At 42.6% G+C, this 21,579-nt stretch overlaps 1 protein-coding gene across 2 annotated transcripts in view; it reads left to right on the plus strand.

Moving 5' to 3' along the window:
- Nucleotides 1-18,412, plus strand: part of EDEM2 (ER degradation enhancing alpha-mannosidase like protein 2) — a 31,588-nt gene extending 13,176 nt beyond the window's left edge. For both annotated transcript variants that reach the window (XM_047851787.1, XM_047851789.1), the window contains 6 exons: nt 641-852; nt 2,648-2,789; nt 4,314-4,438; nt 11,908-12,052; nt 15,576-15,697; nt 17,861-18,412. In XM_047851787.1, coding sequence (XP_047707743.1) covers nt 641-852; nt 2,648-2,789; nt 4,314-4,438; nt 11,908-12,052; nt 15,576-15,697; nt 17,861-18,358 — 1,244 coding nt within the window. In that variant the 3' untranslated portion in view covers nt 18,359-18,412. The remainder of the gene's footprint in view (nt 1-640; nt 853-2,647; nt 2,790-4,313; nt 4,439-11,907; nt 12,053-15,575; nt 15,698-17,860) is intronic.
- The last annotated feature ends 3,167 nt before the right edge of the window (nt 18,413-21,579 follow it).

A 21,579-nucleotide genomic window follows, 5' to 3' on the forward strand; every position in this document is an offset into this window, starting at 1 on the left:
AATCCTAAAAGTTCTCATTGCAAGGAAAAAACCGAAGTTTTTCTTTTTGTATCTATACGAGGTAATGGATATTAACTCACTATGTTCATCATCTCGCAATATAGGTTAAGTCAGGTCTTTATGCCATACCCCTTAAACTCACACTGTGCTATATGACAATTATATCTCAATAAAACTCAAAAAAAAAAAAAAAAAACCAAAACAGAAAAGTGTACGAATGGATTCTAATGGAACATGCTCTTCAGTGTGCCACAGCCCCGTCACTTCCTGTGGCTTCAACCCCACCTGCTTCACACTGAGTTACCTGGCTGGCCTCTGAGAGCATGGTGTGAATTAAATAAAAGTAGAGCTACTCTAGCTAAAGTGAGCGTGCGTGGGTGTGGCAGCCGAGAGCATAGCCCACTGCTTTTCTCCTCATCATAGGCAAGAGGGTCACGTCGAGCAGTGCTTGATAACACCTGGGTTAGGTAGCCACTAAGGACCCTCCAGTCATGACCTGTATCCTTCTCTGGCTCAGTCTCTAGCAGACCATCCAGGAGATAAAGAGGGAAGTGCTGGCTCAGGCCTCAGGCTTGGGTCTGTGTTGAACCATCCCTGTGTCCCTGCTCCTGTCTGGGATCATAATTTTGTGATTGTTCAGCATTTCAGACCCCCACTGGCATGCCGTATGGAACGGTGAACCTGCTTCATGGCGTGAACCCGGGAGAAACCCCTGTCACCTGTACAGCAGGGATCGGGACCTTCATTGTAGAATTTGCCACCCTGAGCAGCCTCACTGGTGACCCCGTGTTCGAAGATGTGGCCAGAGTGGCCCTCATGCGCCTCTGGGAGAGCCGGTCAGATATTGGGCTGGTAGGTCGGCTGCCACCCTTTCCATCTGAGTCAAGTCGGCCACCTGAGCCCCTGCTTGTAAGATTTGGGGCCCTGAGCAACAAGTTGCAGCCCAGCCAAGAGACACTTAGGGTGACCTCAGCAGTGGTCTAGGACTTAGCATCAGGACACTGAAAGTTAACCAAGCCTCTAATTCAAGTTTCGGACAGGGGAAGAGAGCATGAGAGAGAGCACATCCTCTGGCAGGGAAAGGGAGCTGTGTTGTAGAGGTTAGGTTCCATGAACTTCTCTGACTTCTAGGAAGCAGGTTGTAGGCTTCATGCCCCTGACTCACATGGCAACCTTAGATCGCCAGCCCATCTGACCCTCATTTTCATGGTCTATTTGTGTTTGTTAAACTGTGTTTCTTAGAACACCAGTGCTGAGACATGTTGAATGGTGGGCCATTGTATGAAAAGGTAATTCCTGGTCAGTTAAGTCTGAGGAATACTAAATATACAGTTGACCCTTGAGAAACACGTTTGTGAACTGCATGGGCCCACTCACACACAGATTTTTTACAGTACAGTTCTATAAACATATTCTCTCTTCTATATGATTTTTTCAAAACATTTTCTTTTTTCTAGCTTACTTTATTGTAAGAATACGGTATGTAATATACATAACATACAAAATATGTGTTAGTTGACTTTTATATTATCAGTGGAAACTCGAGCAGGCTATTAGTAGTTAAATTTTTAGACTGTCCGAAGTTATACGCAGATTTTCAACTGTGTGGGGCTCAGCACTCCCGACACTTGCATTGTTAAAGGGTCAACTGTTGCATCCTTTTTTTGGAGAATCATAACGAACACAAACAGGTGAAAGGTTATTGTGAAATCCTACAGTAAGTAAAATCTATTTAACTTTGCTTAACTCAACGTTTTCTAAGCTTATTTGAACCCAGAGCTTCCCTTTCTTCTCTAATACCTATTAACCCATGGAAATTGAACATGCTTTGGGCCAGATGATCTCTAAAGTTGGTTTCAGCTCTTAAATCAGATAATCCAGTGAAACTAACAGTAATTGAGCCAAAGCTGTCCAGGAAATAGCACTAGATTTAGTCAGAATTGGTTTTGACCCCAGGCCTTGCTACATCGAAACTATGTGACCCTGGACAAGTCACTCAACCTTTCTGATCGTCAGTTTATGTTAGCAGTAATGTTGATGTATTAAGACTTCCTCCGGTGAGTCATTATGACTTGCAAAGACTGAGTTGTCTGAAAGTATTCAGGTAGAGACATGGTTTGTGCAAGTCTGGTTCTAAGCTTGAAAGTGAAACTTATATGGGGAATTCTTGAAAATCCCTTAAGAAGATGCCACTCTGGAGACCTACGGTAACTCCTTTAGTAAGTCCAACACAAGCAGGTTTTTCTTCAGCACTGGAACCATAGTGGACCCCATATCCTCTCAACCCCTACCATTTCTCTGTGCACACTAGCCTGTCTTCTGACAGTGTCTCTTTCCCTATGGGCCTTCTCTGGCCTGGAGCCTGCTCTGCATGCCTTTAGCTGGAAGTTCCAAGATGTAATGCTACCTGGAGCAGTTCTCAATCAGTGACTGATACTGATAAGAGTTTGTGGTCTTCCAACCCCACACCCCAATAGCCTGCATGTCTCCCGAGAGCGCTGGGGTGCCTGCTTTGCATCTGACTGGCCAGTCAGGGGTATGGAGAGATCCTTGTTTGGTCTTGAGCCCTCTTTTGGGACTAAGTTTCTCTCTCTGTCTCTCTCTCTCTCTCTCTCTCTCTCTCTCTCTCTCTCTCTCTCTCTCTCAGGTTGGCAACCATATTGATGTGCTCACTGGAAAGTGGGTGGCCCAGGACTCGGGCATTGGGGCTGGCGTGGATTCCTACTTTGAGTACCTGGTGAAAGGAGCCATCCTACTTCAGGATAAGAAGCTCATGGCCATGTTCCTAGGTAAAAAGGGCGGGGTAAGGAGGCCTTTGCCATGATTTTTCCCATTGTCACGTGTATAAACTTTCAGTTGCTCCCAACTGCCTACAGAACCAGTTCTGAGTATATGAGTCTGCGTTCAGAGCCACCATGGACTTCTTTTTTTTTTTTTTTTAATTTTTTTTAATGTTTATTCATTTTTTGAGAGACAGAGACAGATCGTGAGGTAGGGAGGGGTGGAGAGAGAGGGAGACACAGAATCCGAAGCAGGCTCCAGGCTCCAAACCAACAGCACAGAGCCCGACGCGGGGCTTGAACCCACAAACTGTGAGATCATGACCTGAGCTGAAGTCGGACGCTTAACCGACTGAGCCACCCGGGCGCCCCTACCACCATGGACTTGTACTGCCTACTTGAGGCCCACTATACCTCTTCAGGCCTTCCTGCAAGAGCCAAGTGAACTATGCTGCATTCTCCATGTGTGACCCTGGATTTCTTATTTCCAGGCCATTGCACATGTGTTTCCTTTGTCAAGAATACCTTTTTCCTGTCTTGATGTGTCCAAATGTTATTCACCCTTCAAGGCCCAGCTGAAATGTCACCTTGCCCACAAAGTAGCTTGATCCTCCTTCAGAATGTAGGACCTTCAGCACCTTTTGCGCAGTCAGCTGTCATCCACAGTTATAGCTCTTCCTACCGAGCACAGTGTCTATGCCTTATTCATCTTTCTGCTTCCCACAGTGCTTTGGACGAGGTAGGTAGTTGATTCATGCCCATCAAATAAAAGCATTTTACCCTCTAGGCCGTTGGACACTAATAATAATGATATTGAGGAATTGTTGGGCACCTACCTAATAATAATTATTACAGCAACCACTCATTTATTCAGCAGATATTTATTGAATACCATTATGTGAAGTGCTGTGCCAAGCACCAAACATGGACTTTTTAATTTAATTCTTACAACACTATTTGAGATTGTCTCATTTATTTGCATCTGTATTTGGTACTTTGTTAAGATAATAATTTATTGTGCATATTTATTATGCAGTATCCTAGTGCTGGGGATTCTACAATAAACAAAACGAAGTCCTGGCCTTCATGGATTTACATTCTAAGGGAAGGTAAAAGTTCAAGTTCCCACTAGAATGTAAATGCCCTGAGGGCTGGATTTTGTCTTGTTTGCCACCCGTAGGTGCCTGTACCTAGTAGATGTGCAGTGAGTATTGTTGAGTGAATGGGATTGAGCAATCCTGTGAGGTGTGTATCATTACTCTCCCCACCTTAGAGATAATGAGACTGAAACGTTAGAAGGAAGACTTTGCCCAAGGTCACAGCTAGCAAGTGGTACAGCTGGAGCTGGAATTTGAGTCTGGACGTTTGGCTCCAGAACCCATGCTCCTTCCTCTGTGCCTTCTTGCATCCTAGGGTGCTTTGAAGCTACACCAAAATATGGTCTTGCAAAAAGTGTAAGGCCGTGCTTCTGTTGTCAAGACCTGCCTTTCATCTCCCTCATCACCGACGTGTCTTCTTGCATCTCCTTTGCAGAATACAACAAAGCCATTCGGAATTACACCCGCTTCGATGACTGGTACCTGTGGGTGCAGATGTATAAGGGGACTGTGTCCATGCCGGTCTTCCAGTCCCTAGAGGCCTACTGGCCTGGTCTTCAGGTAGGAATGATCAGAGAGGTGGCCATTTTTCTCTGGAACTGGCAAAGCAAGCTCATTCTGAGGTATAAGTCAAATAAGGTACTTCAGTTGCTGGAGTATTTGTTTTCTAAGGGTGGGGTGGAGAGACAAGAGAGACTTAGAGTGAATGAGACAAACTTCAGATTCTGCCAAGCTGAATTTTCCAAGGGGAGTGTTAAGGTATCGGGTACTGAGCTTCCAATTTGCTGTGAAATGTTATACTACTTAAAGTGGAGAGTGTCTTTCCAGGCTGTGTGGTAATAGCCATTGGCAACAACTGTTTCTCCACTGGACATTTCTGTCACATCTCCTCATTCTTGACAGCAGGCCTGAGAAAGGGTGTGAAAGCAGCTGGGGCTGCTGTGCATGCCATCGTTATTGTTTTCCATTACATGATCTGATGGAGTTGCAGTGGGAAAGGCGGGATCTTGGAGTCCATTTAACCAGCATAACATATGCATGTTTACATCCACCTTTTTTCTTTACACAGATAGAAATATGCCATGTACCTTTTCACTGAATATGCCTTAGAGATCATTCCTTGTTGATACATCTAGATTACTTTTACTTTTTTAACAAATGCATATATTGTATTAAATTGATACAATTCATTTAACTAGTGCAATTCATTTAACTAGTCCCCCATTATGCACTTTTAGCCAACCTTCTTATTTTACAGGTTTACTTTTATTTTTTTTTAAATTTTTTTTTTTTTTTCAACGTTTATTTATTTTTGGGACAGAGAGAGACAGAGCATGAACGGGGGAGGGGCAGAGAGAGAGGGAGACACAGAATCGGAAACAGGCTCCAGGCTCTGAGCCATCAGCCCAGAGCCCGACGCGGGGCTCGAACTCACGGACCGCGAGATCGTGACCTGGCTGAAGTCGGACGCTCAACCGACTGCGCCACCCAGGCGCCCCTTTTTTTTTTTTTTTTTTTAATTTTTTTTTTTTAATTTTTTTTTTTTTTTTTACTTTTTTTTTACTTTTATTTTTTTAATGTTTATTTTTTTTTTGAGAGAGAGAGAGAGAGAGAGAGTGTGTGAATGGGGTAGGGGCAGAGAGAGAGAGAGGGAGACACAGAATCTGAAGTAGGCTCCAGGCTCTGAGCTGATAGCATAGAGGGGGATGCGGGCCTCAAACTCACAAACCGTGGGATCATGACCCGAGCCAAAGTTGGATGCTTAACCAACTGAGCCACCCAGGTGCCCCTAATCTTACGAGTTTGAATAGTCACATACCATTCCTTTTTCTCTTTGAACTCCTATTTTCATTCTTCTCCCACAACAGAATTTTATCCTAGTTGTTACATTTTTATGCTGGATAAATTTTATTTATACCCTATTATATGTCTCTGTAATAAAATTTCTGTATACATAGAGATTTAAAAGACTTTTAAATTTCCTGTGTGACCATAGGCTCTGAGTATTAAATTTGTTTTCTTCTTGACTTAGTTATCATTAGTACATAAATGATTAAAGCCACATTAAGAGCTTATAGTTTTTGATAAATAATTATAAAACATAAAGACAATTTAATCAGAAATACATTTCTTAATGAGAGTTTAGGCCTTTTTATTTTTTATTTTTATAATTTAAAAAATTTTTATTTTAGAAAGACAGCATGAGTGAGGGAGAGGAGAAGAGTCAGAGAGAGAGAGAGAGAGAGAGAGAGAGAGAGAGAATCTTAAGCAGGTTTCATGCTCAGCGTGGAGCCCAACATGGGGCTCCATCCCTTGACCCTGGGATGATGACCTGAGTCAGTCACCCAACTGACTGAGCCACCCAGGCGCCCCATGGGGGCTTTTTTATTTTAAGTAGTTTGTGTATTTGTGTGTGAATAATACATATTGCTGAAGTGGGACATGGTTGTGTATCAAAAGTTTCATTCATTCCTATTTTCATTTTTGTAGATGTAAGTGCTGAGGAGCCTATACACATAAATAATTAGATGGAAATGGAAGGAGTTTGATTATTGCATTATCATTCAGTTCTTTGTAGTCATTGAGTAAATAGATTGAACCATATAAAACTACCAGTATTCAACCATTCAAAACTGGCAATATTATGTGGTTCTTTCTTTATATGATAAAAATAATCATCTAATCTGTCATCAAAAATAATTTTTAATGATCTCTCTGCTGACAATTTGACCAGTTCCTCTTTCAGTTTTTTGCAGGCAGAGAATTGGAAACCCTCTGATATGCAAAAGACTGTTACACAGTGTTCAGAGGCCTTCCTTTTTTTCAACACCTACACCGATCTTTTATTTTATTTATTTTTTAATATAATTTATTGTCAAATTGGCTTACCATACAACACCCAGTGCTCATCCCAACAAGTGCCCTCCTCAGTGCCCATCACCCATTTTCCCCTCTCCCCCAGACCCCCACCCACCCTCAGTTTGTTCTCTGTATTTAAAGAGTCTCTTGTGGTTTGCCTCCCTCCCTCTCTGAAACTATTTTTTTCTCCTTCCCCTCCCCCATGGTCTTCTGTTAAGTTTCCCAAGGTCCACATATGAGTGAAAACATGATATCTGTCCTTCTCTGACTGACTTATTTCATTCAGCATACCTTCTAGCTCCATCCACATTGCTGCAAATGGCATGATTTCATTCTTTCTCATTGCCAAGTAGTATTCCATTGTATATGTAAACCATATCTTCTTTGTCCATTCATCAGTTGATGAACATTTAGGCTCTTTCCGTAATTTGGCTATGGTTGAAAGCGCTGCTATAAACATTGGGACGCATGTGCCCCTATTCATTAGCACTCCTATATCCCTTGGGTAAATTCCTAGCAGTGCTATTGCTGTGTCATAGAGTAGTTCTATTTTTAATTTTTTGAGGAACCTTCACACTGTTTTCCAGTGCAGCTACACCAGTTTGCATTCCCACCAACAGTGCAAGAGGGTTCCTGTTTCTCCACATCCTTTCCAGCATCTGTTGTTTCCTGAGTTGTTAATTTTAGCCCCTCTGACTGGTGTGAGGTGGTATCTCAGTGTGGCTTTGATTTGTATTTCCTTGATAAGGAGTGATGTTGAGCATTGTTTCATGTGTCTGTTGGCCATCTGGATGTCTTCTTTGGAAAAGTGTCTATTCATGTCTTCTGCCCATTTCTTCACTGGATTATTTGGGTTTTTTGGGTGTGGAGTTTGGTGAATTCTTTATAGATTTTGGATACTAGCCCTTTATCCGATATGTCGTGTGCAAATATCTTTTCCCATTCCATCAGTTGCCTTTTAGTATTGTCATTTTTTTGCTTTGCAGTGCAGAAGCTTTTTATCTTGATGAGGTCCCAATAGTTCATCTTTGCTTTTAATTCCCTTGCCTTTGGAGATATGTTGAGTAAGAAATTGCTGCGGCTAAGGTAAAGAGGTTGTTGCCTGCTTTCTCCTCTAGGGTTTTGATGGTTTCCTGTCTCACATTTAGGTCTTTCATCCATTTTGAGTTTATTTCTGTGTATGGTATGAGAAAGTGGCCTAGTTTTATTCTGCTGCATGTTGCTGTCCACTTCTCCCAGCACCATTTGCTAAAGAGACTGTCTTTTTTCCATTGGATACTCTTTCCTGCTTTGTCAAAGATTAGTTGGCCATACATTTGTGGGTCCAATTCTGGGGTCTCTATTTTATTCCATTCGTCTGTGTCTGTTTTTGTGCCAATACCATACTATCTTGATGATTACAGCTTTGTAGTAGAGGCTAAAGTCTGGGATTGTGATGCCTCCCACTTTGGTTTTCTTCTTCAATATTACTTTGGCTATTCGGGGTCTTTTGTGGTTCCATACACATTTTAGGATTGTTTATGCTAGCTTTGAGAAGAATGCCATACACCGATATTTTAAATTTAACCTAGTTTGGTGCTCAGGAAATCTTTATTCCCCAGGACAGTGTGCAACAGGAAGGTTAGAGGTTGCTGGTAGGTCCATCTTGGCTTTTGTCAAATGGCAGAAGGATAACTGCGAAGGAAACAGTGATAATAGATAGCCTGCCTTTGTGTTAGAAGTATCTTTTCAGGCAGATCCATTTTAGGAAAGCAGAGGATCTGGAAATCTATTGCCTTAAAACTATTTGTGACTACATTCCTCTTGGGAATCCTTCTTGTGCAACCCAGGCATATCACAGATCACACCCTTTGACTTCCACTTCTGTGGATGTTTCCAAGAAAATAATTCAAAAGGGAAAAGATGCATACAGATATTCCTAACAGCAAAGTTTATGACAAATAAAACTTAGAAATGATCCAGTACCCTATAATGGAGGAACAAATAAATGATTGTATCTTTTTTTTTTTTTTTTTTTTTTTTTCAACGTTTATTTATTTTTGGGACAGAGAGAGACAGAGCATGAACGGGGGAGGGGCAGAGAGAGAGGGAGACACAGAATCGGAAACAGGCTCCAGGCTCTGAGCCATCAGCCCAGAGCCTGACGCGGGGCTCGAACTCCCGGACCGCGAGATCGTGACCTGGCTGAAGTCGGACGCCTAACCGACTGCGCCACCCAGGCGCCCCTAAATGATTGTATCTTAATGGAATGGGTCATTATACAACTTTAATTTAAAAATGTATATATAAATTCCTATGTTACGTGAAGAGGTAGTGAACAAGAATTAAGAAAACACGAAGGAATGAAATGTACTGTTAGGCTATAGTGAGAAATTAGGAGTGATAATTAAATTTTTAAAAAATTTGATTCTTTAGATTTAACAATAACAAAAAAAATACACAAGAAGGCATTATATTAAGTATACTCTGATTACAACTCTATAGAATTCTGTTTTTGTGTGTTAAGAAAGAGAAGACAAAGATGCAAACGGCAGGTACTGTAAGATTAAGAGGATAATTATCTTTTTATTCCTCTCTGTTTTGTTTTTTTTTTTAAATATTTATATAACTCTGAATAGAATACATTATTGGAGGGGCACCTGGGTGGCTCAATCAGTTAAGTGTCCAACTCTTGATTTCTGCTCAGGTCATGATCTCACATGATCGAGCCCTGTGTCATCTGTGCTCTCAGCACAGAGCCTACTTGGGATTCTCTCTCGCCTTCTCTCTGTGCCTTTCCCCTGCTCACACATGCTCTCTTGCTCAAAATAAATAAACTTTAAAAAAATGAATACAAAATGGAAAGGTAGATATCAAAACTATTCTATCTGTGTGGTGAGGTTAAAGGTGATCTCTTTATACCTTTCTTTTTCTTTTTCTTTTATTTTGAGAGAGAGGGGGCAAGTGAGTAAGGGACAGAGAGAGGGAGGGAGAAAGAGAGAGAATCCCATGAGGGGCAGGGAGGGCGAGAGAGAAGTGGGGCTCATCCAAAGTGGGGCTCGGGCTTACCCGATGTGGGGCTTGAGCTTACCCAATGCGGGACTCGGACTCATGAACCACAAGATCATGACCTGAACCAAAGTCTGATGCTTAACTGACTGAGCCACCCAGGCACCCCAATATACCTTTATTTTTCAAATTTCCTAAGATAAAAATTAATAAAAGAGAGGGTTTGATAAGGAAAGAGTTTCATGTCTGTTTGTATGGTGGTTTTCCTGGCCTGAGCAGGGATCATGGGTTCTTTCTCTGTGAGATTATAATCACACTAATAACCAACATTTACTGAACATCTAATCAGTGCCTGGTAATCTGTCTGACACATGAGGGTGATAAATTATATATTTACGAGAGAACGATTTATGTGCCAGGCATTTTACCAGGATTATAACCCACTGAGGCAAATGTTTCTTTATAGATGAAGAAAGGAGGCTTAGATATGTTCAATTTGTTAATTCATTTATTCACCAGTATTTGAATGCTTGCTGTGTTCCAGGCCCTGTCCTCATGTAGTTTGTAGAGGATAAGACACAACAGAAAAAAATAAAACAGACAAACACATAAGTTACAATGAAGGAAACAGATGAGCGGCTGAGAGAGAATGTTGGATGGGGACCTCACTTGAGAGAAGAAGGCCTCTCAAAGGGGTGATACTAGAGCTGATACTTCAAGAATCAGATGTGGGCGACGATGTTCTAGACAGAGGAAATATCATGTGTGAAGGTCCCAAGACAGGAAGGAGTAGGGTGTTTATCAGAAACAAAGAAAAGCGGTATGGCTACAGTCCGGGGGGGTGGGGGGGGGGTGGGGGGGCGGGGCAGAGATCAATCAATGGAGGTCAGCACTACCGAGATCATGCAAGCCTTTCAGAGCTACAAGGAGGTGTCTTGACTTTATGCCGAGCCCATGGGAAGCCCTGAGGTCTGGTATATGCAGTAAGGCAGTTACTTTGGATGCATGGGGAGAGTGGCGTGAGGGCAAGTGGTTGGAGCAGTGAGAAGACTGTGAAAGTCATCCCAGTATAAGATTCTGGTGACCAGACCAAGTGGTGTCACTAGAGATAAAGCGAGATAAATCTTGGTGTTTTGGAAAATGAAACTGACAGGAGTTGCTGACAGAATGGATGTGGGGGTAGGGGGGAGGGAAAGGGAGGAGTCAAGGATGACTGCCATTTGCTAAGTGCCATGTACTAAGAAGGGAGAGATGATGGTAGGGAGGCAACTTTGTGGGAAAGTGAGGGAACCAAGAATCCTGTTGGGGAAATGTTAAATTTGTTCTGTCTGTGAGGCATCCTTAGGATATGTCAAAAAGGCCAGCTGTTTCCCTGCAAGCTTGTGTTAATAGCTACTTCGCAACAGCTAGTAAAATTACAAATGCATGTATTTTTGGAACCAGCAATCCTAATTCTGGACATTTGTCTTACAGGTGACAGGTAAACTTTGCAGGTTTGAGGTGACATATGTACAATGCTGTTTACTACACTATTACTTGTTACAGCAAATAACAAAACATTGGAACCAATCCAACCAGCTGTTAATAGGGAACTAGTTAACTTATGGTCCAAGCAGTGGAATACTATGCAACTATGTAATAGGAGGAAGGAGCTTTTTATGTGCTTACGTGGAAAAATCAAGATCTATTGTTAAATGAATGAAAGTGCAGAACAGTATATTTAATAAGCTATTTTTTACGTGGGAAAAATAATATATACTCACACATATTTATGTTTATAAACTAATACAAATTGATTTGGGGTATAGGGTAAGAGTGAGACTTAGTAAAATCAATTTCCTATTCTTAAAATTCTGAACCAGATGGCTGTTTAAAAACCATAGTGGCCAGCATTGACTGAGCAGGGACTTGGAATACAACCTCTCTCCCTCCCAATAATTTAACAAGAAAGACACTTTGTATTTTGCATCAGATGGATGCGGCTCAGAGAAGGTAAGTGTCTGGCCCAAGGCCACACAATGAATAAATGGCCAACTCAGGTTTGATTGCAGGCTTTTTTGGCTCCAGAGCTTTTGCTCTCTCTTCCCTGAGGTTGTATGTGAGGTTTGGTAAGTGGAGTTTCTTTTGTATGTGGGTTTTTATGCCTGGTGGCTATCTGCCTGACAACTACTTGTCTCCTGTAGAGCCTCATTGGGGACATTGACAATGCCATGAGGACCTTCCTCAACTATTACACTGTATGGAAGCAGTTTGGGGGGCTCCCGGAATTCTACAACATTCCTCAGGGATACACAGTGGAGAAGCGAGAGGGCTACCCTCTTCGGCCAGGTAAGCAGTATCTCTGACCTATCACGACCTGCAGGCTCTTGTTCTCTGAACCACAAACCCTCATTTGTATGAGCCTCCATGCCTCACAAGTGCTCACAAGTTCATTTTTCCTCTTATGCTTCCAGTGGCTCTCCTAGGTGGTTTTCCTAGTAGGAATTATTTACCCGCATATTTATCCCCAGATAAGGAAACTGAAACCTAGTGGGCTGAACTGACTTGCCCAGGGCTAAGCGTAGGAGATAGGACTGGAACGCAGGCCTCTTAACTAAATCTTAGGCTCCTTCAAACTTGGGCAAGTGAGTGCAAAAGGGAGAGCCAATTTGACTCCCTTTGAGTTCCTGCCATCAGGATTTCAGAAGTGTAGACAAACTTCCTAAGTCACCGGGTCAGGTGAATTGTGCTTTTATGGTATGGAGTATTGGAACTCTGGAATGGACCTTAGGAATGAATCATCTGATCTCGTCCACCACCTCATCTGCCGCTCAGAAATCAAGGTGCAGAGAAGGAAGGTATTACACACTAGATAACTGTCTTAAAGTTCCTTTCCAGCCCTGATCCTCTGATTCACTAGAGGAAAGTTAAACACTGTGAGGAGGAGAAGGGAAAGGGGGCCAGAGGAAGGAAGTTTAGTCAGCACACACAGTCATCCCCCACCCCAAAGTGGGTTACATTTCCATTGTTAGACTCTTCCCATCTTCCCACCTGAATGCCTTTGAGCTGTGGGAGGCCTTCTGGTGGCTACTGCCCATTCTGCCCACCACCCCCCCAACCCCATTTCCTTCCTTCTCTAGCTCAAGAGATTGTTGTGGGAGTTGAGGAAGGGGGAACAGAAGAAGATGTAAAACAGTGACTGAAAAGAATAAATTAGTCACTTCGATTCCTAGAGGCTGCTGTTATTGGTATTTCTCGTGTGTTTACTATCCTAGCTTTTTTGTTTTTGTTTTTTTAATTTTTTAATGTTTATTTTTGAGAGAGAGACAGAGACAGAGCATGGAGAGAACAGAGGAGGGGGGAGGAGCAGAGAGAGAGGGAGACACAGAATCCGAAAAAGGCTCCAGGCTCTGAGCTGTCAGCACAGAGCCTGACCATAGGGCCCAAACTCAAGAACAGCGAGATCATGACCTGAGCTGAAATAGGCTGCCCAACCCACTGAGCCACCCAGGTGCCCCTGTTTTTGTTTTGTTCTATTTTGTTTTGTTTTGTTTTTAAGAGAAAACTCTCAGAAGGTATTATACCCAGTGTTACCAACAGATAAAATGAAGACAGTTTGGGACTAAATGTAGGACATAGACTTGTGCATTCTCAGAGTTACAAGGAAACTGAGAGGACTTCTAACTGGGATCGCCCTGTCATTGCCCTGGCAAGTGGTTTTCTAGTCTTTGTTGAGTTAGCACCATGACAGGGAGCTCACTACTTACAGAGGCACCCTGTTCCATTTGCAGGATAGGGTGGCAGGAAGGCATCAATGGAAAGTAAGGCACCACAGCCAGGAATCCAATAATGCCTTAGTCCAGTCACCCTTCCTACCTAAAACAATAGCGAATGGGAGATAAGGTGCTTCTCTTTCATTAGATTGGCCAGTGTATTACGCTCTGGTACATGTATCTGATCAGCAGTAATGAAGCACAGAACCTAGTCTAAAGGTCTCAGAGGGCTTTTACCTCCCCCTAAATCCAAATCTAAGCCTGAGTTGTCACCTTGTTCTAGAGAGTTGGCCAATATACAAGAAATTAAAGCAGTGATAGCATACATAGGCCTATGTGTGAGGAAGAGAAAACAAGATGGCTGGCTCTGGGTGTGCTGAACCAGCCAGCTGCGAACAACAGAAGAGGCTTCCGGGAGCACTGTCTTCTCTTTCTTTGAATTTAATTTTTTTTTTAAGGGTTATTTCTTTTTGAGAGAGAGAGAGACAGACAGACAGAGCGTGAGCAGGGGAGGGGCAAAGGGAGAGGGAGACACAGAATCTGAAGCAGGCTTCAGGTTCTGAGCTATGAGCACAGAGCCCGACACAGGGCTTGAACTCCCAGACCACGAGATCATGACCTGAGCTGAAGTCAGATGCTTAAATGACTGAGCCACCCAGGCGCCCCTCTTTTCTTTCTTTGAACACACACAGTGTGTTCACTTGCAAGTAAGTGTACCCCAATCTGTGTCTTAGAATATGAGCAGTTAGATCAGTAATTGTCTATAGACCTGTGGGGTAAAGGGAGGGAGAGGTGGGAGAGAACTGGGAGACAGGCAGAGATCTATTTTCCTAAAGGAAGAAATAGAACTTGCAATAATAAATCAAAAGGGAGACAAGTGCTGGTCAAGGCCCAGGAGGAAACAGGGAAGGAGATTGGGAGGAGAGATTGGTCTATGGAGGGGAGAGTTCTCTCCTCTCTGAGAAAAGACAGGTGAAAAAATAGAAACGTCTGTTGAGCTGTAGCTTCCACCCACTGGGACCACCCTAGAAGTCGAATCTTTCTTTTCCATACTAGCTCTTCAGATATTTGAAAGCAGTAAACATAGGTTCCTGGGTTTTCTTTTCTCCAGAATAAACTTTCTCTTCAGGACAAACTCCTTTTGGCTAATATTCATCTGAAAATGGGGCCTATGCCTGTCAAATTCCAGTTGTGGTTATAGAATAGGGTAAGACTATTGCCTTGTTCTGGGCCCAGTGAACTGGTAGCTGTTCCTTTGTTAGATTGAAGATTGGCTCTTGAATATCTTAACCTTCATCTTTTTGTCCATCCCATCTCAGAAAGGGCCTCATAATGATAGGCTTATACTCTTAAACTTTAGGATTAAGTGAGGCTGTTAGTGACAGAAGATGAGTAGTGCTTAATTAAGATAGACGTTTCGGAGTGCCTGGGTGGCTCAGTCAGTTAAGTGTCCGGCATCCGCTCAGGTCATGATCTCATGGTCCGTGGGTTTGAGCCCTGCGTCAGGCTCTGTGCTGACAGCTCAGAGCCTGGAGCCTGCTTCAGATTCTGCCTCCCTCTCTCTCTGACCCTTCCCCTTTCATGCTCTGTCTCTCTCTGTCTCAAGAATAAATAAACGTTAAAAGAACATTTTTTTTGAATAAATAAATAAAATAAGATAGACATTTCTTTCTCACTTTTGGCCTCATATGGCTCTCTGTGTTGTCAGGGACCTTAATCCCACACCTGGCTGCTGGGAATAATTGTCAGTCTAAGCAGTTGCGTGCTTGGCTGTAGTTAAGGATTCTGTTACTAAGGAAGAAGGAAGGGACAAATATGGGGAGACATGGAGCAGCCTCTGCCACCTCTCCATCCCAGAGCCTAGCTGGCTGTCTTTCCCTTGGGGTGGGAGTCCATGGTCAGTTTTAATGCTGATCTCCACTAAGCTTCAGGCTTTGGGTATGTTGGCTCTGAAAACTCAGCATTGAGTTGTCCTGTGTTCTTCCTGGTTGGGGCCCTGTGGACAAGGTAGGGAAGGAAGGAGTCTCACCCCCTGAGGTGGGCCCCGAGCCTTCTCTGCTCAGCCCCTGGATGAGAACGGTCTGCCTTGGACTTTACAGAACTCATTGAGAGCGCAATGTACCTCTACCGTGCCACGGGGGATCCCACCCTCTTAGAACTTGGAAGAGATGCCGTGGAATCCATCGAAAAAATCAGCAAGGTGGAGTGTGGATTTGCAACAGTAAGTGTTTCCATTGGCCCAAGAGTTGAGAAATGTCTCCCCCTGCTGATAAAGAGACTCTGGAATATTAACATTGAAGGTACCTTAGAAATGTACATATGCCTTTATTTTATAGATGGCATGACTGAAGAACAGAGAAGCCAAGAGTCTTGCTAAAGGTCACAAAGCTAGTAGAGGTAGAACTAAGGGTTCATTCTCAGGGATTTGACTCTATGTTCTTGTCATTGTCTCTGCATCAGGGGTCCTCAAACTGTCTCATAAGCTACTGTACAAGGGTGAATTTTGTGAGAAGTTTTGTGGAAAGTCTTGTTAGGTGGATTTTAGAAGGGAGATATAAAGTCGCGTGGCCTTATATTCACACCACAGAGTCCTTAATGAAACTGTCCTAGTAGTTTCACAGATGTTTATTGAATGTCTTTTATGCATCAGGCACCATGCTAGGCTAATGGTTCTAGCAATGAAGAAAGACCAAGCCCCTGAGCTGGCATTTTAGTAAGAAAAACAATGAACGTGTATCTAGGAGACAGAAAGAAGACCAGTATGGCTGGAGTAACATGAACACGGAGGAAAGGGGAAGAGATAATGTCCCAGAAGGAGGCAGAGGTTATATCATGTAGAGCTTTGTATAAGCTGTGGGAAAGAATTTGCATTTTGTTCTACTTAGAACGAGAAGCCTTGGTAGGATTGACAGCAGAGCAGTGACCTGATCTGATCTGTATTTTAGAAAGATCACTCTGGCTGCTCTGTGGAAAGGGGATTGAAAGGGTCAAGGGGAAGAGCCATGTCACATCCTTAGAGGACCCAAGCAGGCAAGATGTAAATAAATGATCATTACAGATACGTAAAAAACAGATGTGTAAGAAAATTTTCTGGAAGAAAATTCACCAAAAAGTCTACAGAGGAATTTTAGGGTACGGGATTAAAAACAGAACAAAAAAAAAAAAATCCCTCTCTTTAAAAATTTTGTGTTGTGGTTATATTCTGTAAGGAGAATATATATACATCTATTTAAAGAAAAGACCTATATATGTAGAGGGAAAATAAAGCAGTGATCTGTTTTAGTTTCTAAATATGTTGTATTTTGTGAAAAGCCAAAGTGGTTAAGTCCATTGGGGCTTTCTTATGAACATTTGACTGATTTCCATGAAAATGAAAGCCTTCTGGAGGTCTTCCAAGGCAAATGATGGGAATAGGCGCCAGACTCCTCGGCCTTTGACAAAGAAGGCAAGAAAGTAATAATTCTTGGCACATCAAGTCCATATTTTAGTCATTTTTTTGTGTGAAAAATAGATGCCACTGAGAATTAGTTTTAAGAAAATATATCTCAAATTCTGAGAGGATAAAATAAATGTAGGAAGTAAACTTACTCATCCATGACTGTAAACTTAGTATGAATTTTTCTTCATAAAGACTTCTAATTAGTTATTATAGTAGCAAAAACTTGGATTAGCTAAGTAAATGATGCTACATTTTTACAATGTCATTAAAGGGGATGATTAGATGTGTATGTGTATGGTCACAATAAAGGCAGGTTAATGGAGATAGGAATTGTCTTGTCCCTAGGGAGGTTAGGGAAGACCCTGTGATCAGGCAGTATTTGAGCAGAGACCCGAAGGCAGTGAGGGAGCAAGCGGTAGGAAGGGTGAGTGATCCAGGTAGAAGCAATGCAGAACCAGTGGAGTGCAATGCAGAAAGAACAAGCATTGCAGAGAACCAGTGGCATGCACACATTTGCTCACAGAAGAGGAAGGCCATTCGCCGGACCCACGAGAACAAGGGAGAGCATGTAAGAGAGGTCAGGGAGAGAGCAGGGGCCAGGCTGTGAGGACCTGTTAAGCCATGATAAGGACTTTGGTTTTTAGTCTGCCATGAAGTGGGATGTCAACAGAGGGTTTTCAGTGGAGGAGTGACAGCTAAGACTTACCCTATAAATAAGCTTTAGGGTTAAGGATGGAAGCGGGAAGCCCTGTTGGAAGTTGTGCCAATCCGGGTGAGAGTCAGTGGTCCAGGCTTGGGAAAAGGTGAAACTCTGAAACGTAAAGTGACTTTCCCAAAGGCCCTTAGCTGCTCGGTGGCAGGGCAGGAATTCCTAACGTGGTCCCCTGGCCCTCTCTGCTGCCCTGTGATACCACTTCTGACTTGCTGCCTTCTTCCTCGTGGCAGATCAAAGATCTGCGAGACCACAAGCTTGACAACCGTATGGAGTCTTTCTTTCTGGCCGAGACTGTGAAATACCTCTACCTTCTGTTTGACCCAACCAACTTCATTCACAACAATGGCTCCACCTTTGACGCGGTGATAACCCCTTATGGGGAGTGCATCCTGGGGGCTGGGGGTTACATCTTCAACACAGAAGCGCACCCCATCGACCCCGCTGCCCTGCACTGTTGCCAGAGGCTGAAGGAAGAGCAGTGGGAAGTGGAAGACTTGATGAGGGAATTCTACTCTCTCAAACGGAACAGGTCAAGATTTCAGAAAAAAACGATGAGCTCGGGGCCATGGCAACCTCCAGCAGGGCCGGGAACAACGTCCTCTGAAAACCAAGACGAGACAAGGGAAAAGAGGCCTACCAAGCAGAAAATCCCACTCCTCAGCTGCCCAAGCCAGCCCTTTACCTCCAAGCTGGCATTACTGGGACAGGTTTTCCTGGACTCCTCGTAACCACTGGATGACTTTTTTGTTTTGTGTTTGATATAAAATATGACAGTAACTCTGCTTTTGACTGTCATGGTTTTCTATTTTACGTATTGGGTTGTCTCAGGAGATTTCATTCAAAGAAAGTATTCATGGCTTAAAAAAAAAAATGTGAGTCTAATTTATTTTTCTCATACAGTTGAAGGAACAACCAGCTCCATAGACCCCAGGGGTTGATGGTTGAGTCTTCCTTCCTTTGAAGGCTCCCTTCTTCCAGTATCTCCAGGGAGAGTGTTGTTAGGAATGTGTTTATCACGTCTTGCCCCTGCCTGTGCTTCTGCCCTTGAAGGTACCCACCTGTCTGTCCACGCAACACAGACTGATGAAGCACCTTTGTGTGCCAGCCTCAGCCTTAGTGTTCAGCGTGGACAAGGCAGTTTTTATTCTCGGGAAAACAAAATTCTAGCGGAGAGAAATAAACTACTAGATACATAAGATAGCATTGTGAGAAGTGCCATAAAGATAATGGGATGTATGCTAGAAAATAAAGGGGACAAGAAATCTACCTTAGGGTGGTCAGGAAAGGCCTATAGGGAAGTGAGTTTTTAAACATTTAATTATGGAAAATTGACAATAAACAGAAGTGAGGAGAACAGGATAATAATCCCCCTATGTGCTCATCACCCAACTCTAGCAAACCCAGCTTCAAAGATGGTCATCTCATAGTCCTCTTTATTTCATTTATATCCGCACTAGATCATTTAGAATGACATGGTCATTCTAAATCCCAAATATCATTTCATAAGTGTTTCAGAATATACCTCCAAACACACCTATGAAAATCAATAATTCTTCCTTGGAGATTATAATCTCCAAGTCTTTAATTATGTTCAACATTTTTATTGCTTTATAAATATAGTTTGTTTGAATCAGGATCCAAATAGGGTACATGTGTTTGCAATTAGTTGATCTGTCTCTGAAGTCTTCTAGTCTATAGATGTTCTCTCTCTATTTTTTTAATTTTCTAAAATTTATTTATTTTGAGAGACAGAGCATATGCTCGTGTGAGTAGGGGAGGGGCAGAGAGGGAGAGGGAGAGGGAGAGGGAGAGGGAGAGGGAGAGAGAGAGAGAGAGAGAGAGAGAGAGAGAGAGAGAATCCTGAGCAGATTCCAGACACTGTCAGCACCGAACCTGATGTGGGGCTCGAACCTACCACCAAACCATCAGATCGTGACCTGAGCCAAAACCAAGAGTTGGACATTTAACCAACTGAGCCACCCAGGCTCTTTATTTTTTTTTTTTAATCAATTTTGTTGAGATATGACTTACATACAATAAACTGTACCCACTTCATACATTTTCATAAGTTTTGGCAAACTTAGTCACCTGTGTAACCACCACAATCAAGATACAGAACAGTGCTCTCCGATAGAACTTTCTGGGATGATGGAATGTTCTAATAGAACTATTTAAATGATTGCAGTGTCCCACTGAGTAGCAACTACATGTGGCTGCTGTTAACCCCCCGAAACATGGCTCTGTGACTAAGGAACTGAATTTATTAATTTTTAGTAGACTTTATATTTTAGAAGAGATTTAGGTTCGCACCAGTCTTGAGCAGAATGTACAGAGATTTCCCATATACCCCCTGCTCCCACACCCCTATAGCCTTCCCCCATTACCAACACCCCCTACCAAAGTGGAACATTGTTACAATTGAGATACTACATTGACACATTGTTATCATCGAGTCCACAGTTTACATTGTGGTTCACTCTTGGTGGTGTACATTCTCTGGGTTTTGACAAATGTGTAATGACATGTATTAACCATTATAGTTTCATACAGAGTAGTTTCCCTGCCCTAAATTCCTTTGTGTTCTCCTGTTCATCCCTTTCTCCCCACAACTCTGGCAACCAGAGATTTTTTACTGTTTCCATAGTTTTGCCTTTTCCAGAATATCGTATCCAGATTAGCTTCTTTCACTTAGTAATATGCATTTAGGTTTCCTCCATGTCTTTTCATTGTTGACAGCTCTTTTCTTTTTAGTAGATTCTCTGGATGTACCAGTTTATTGAACCATTCACCTACTGAAGCATCTTGGTTATTTCTTTTTTTTTTTTAATTTTTTAAAATCTTTATTTGAGAGCGGGGGAGGGGGTGGAGAAAGAGAGGCAGAGTGCGAGCGGGGGAGGAACAGAGACAGAGGGAGACACAGAATCCAAAGCAGGCTCCGAGCTGTGAGCACAGAACCCGACACAGGACTCAAACTCACGAACTGTGAGTTCATGGCCTGGGCCGAAGTTGGACGCTTAACCGACTGAGCCACCCTGGTGCCCCTTGGTTATTTCTAAGTTTTGGTGAATTATGAATAAACCTGCCATAAACATCTGTGTGTGAGTATTTGTGTGGATATAAGTTTTCAACTCCTGTGGGTGGTTATCAAGGAGCATAATTGCTGCATCATATGGTAAGAGTATGTTTAGTTTTTTTTTTTTTATTAACTTGTTTTATTTTTTATATTTTTAAATTTACATCCGAATTAGTTAGCATATAGTGCAACAATGATTTCAGGAGTAGATTCCTTAGTGCTCCTTACCCATTTAGCTCATCCCCCCTCCCACAATCCCTCCCGTAACCCTCAGTTTGTTCTCCATATTTATGAGTCTCTTCTGTTTTGTCCCCCTCCCTGTGTTTATATTATTTTTGTTTTTCTTCCCTTATGTTCATCTGTTTTGTCTCTTAAAGTCCTCATATGAGTGAAGTCACATGATTTTTGTCTTTCTCTGACTAATTTCACTTAGCATAATACCCTCCACTTCCATCCATGTAGTTGCAAATGGCAAGATTTCATTCTTTTTGATTGCTGAGTAATACTCCATTGTATAGATATACCACATCTTCTTTATCCATTCATCCATCGATGGACATTTGGGCTCTTTCCATACTTTGGCTATTGTTAATAGTGCTGCTATAAACATGGGGGTGCCTGTGTCCCTTTGAAACAGCACACTGTATCCCGTGGATAAATGCCTAGTAGTGCAATCGCTTGGTCGTTGGGTAATTCTATTTTTAGTTTTTTTGAGGAACCTCCATACTGTTTTCCAGAGTGGCTGCACCAGCTTGCATTCCCAAGAGTATGTTTAGTTTTGTAAGAAACCCCCAGACTATCTTCCAAAGGGGCTGTGCCATTTTTCATTCCCACTGATAATGTATGACAGCATTCCTGTTGCTCCATATTCTCACC

Source organism: Prionailurus viverrinus, chromosome A3 (assembly GCF_022837055.1).
Source record: "Prionailurus viverrinus isolate Anna chromosome A3, UM_Priviv_1.0, whole genome shotgun sequence".
In the NCBI taxonomy this organism is placed as follows: domain Eukaryota; kingdom Metazoa; phylum Chordata; class Mammalia; order Carnivora; family Felidae; genus Prionailurus; species Prionailurus viverrinus.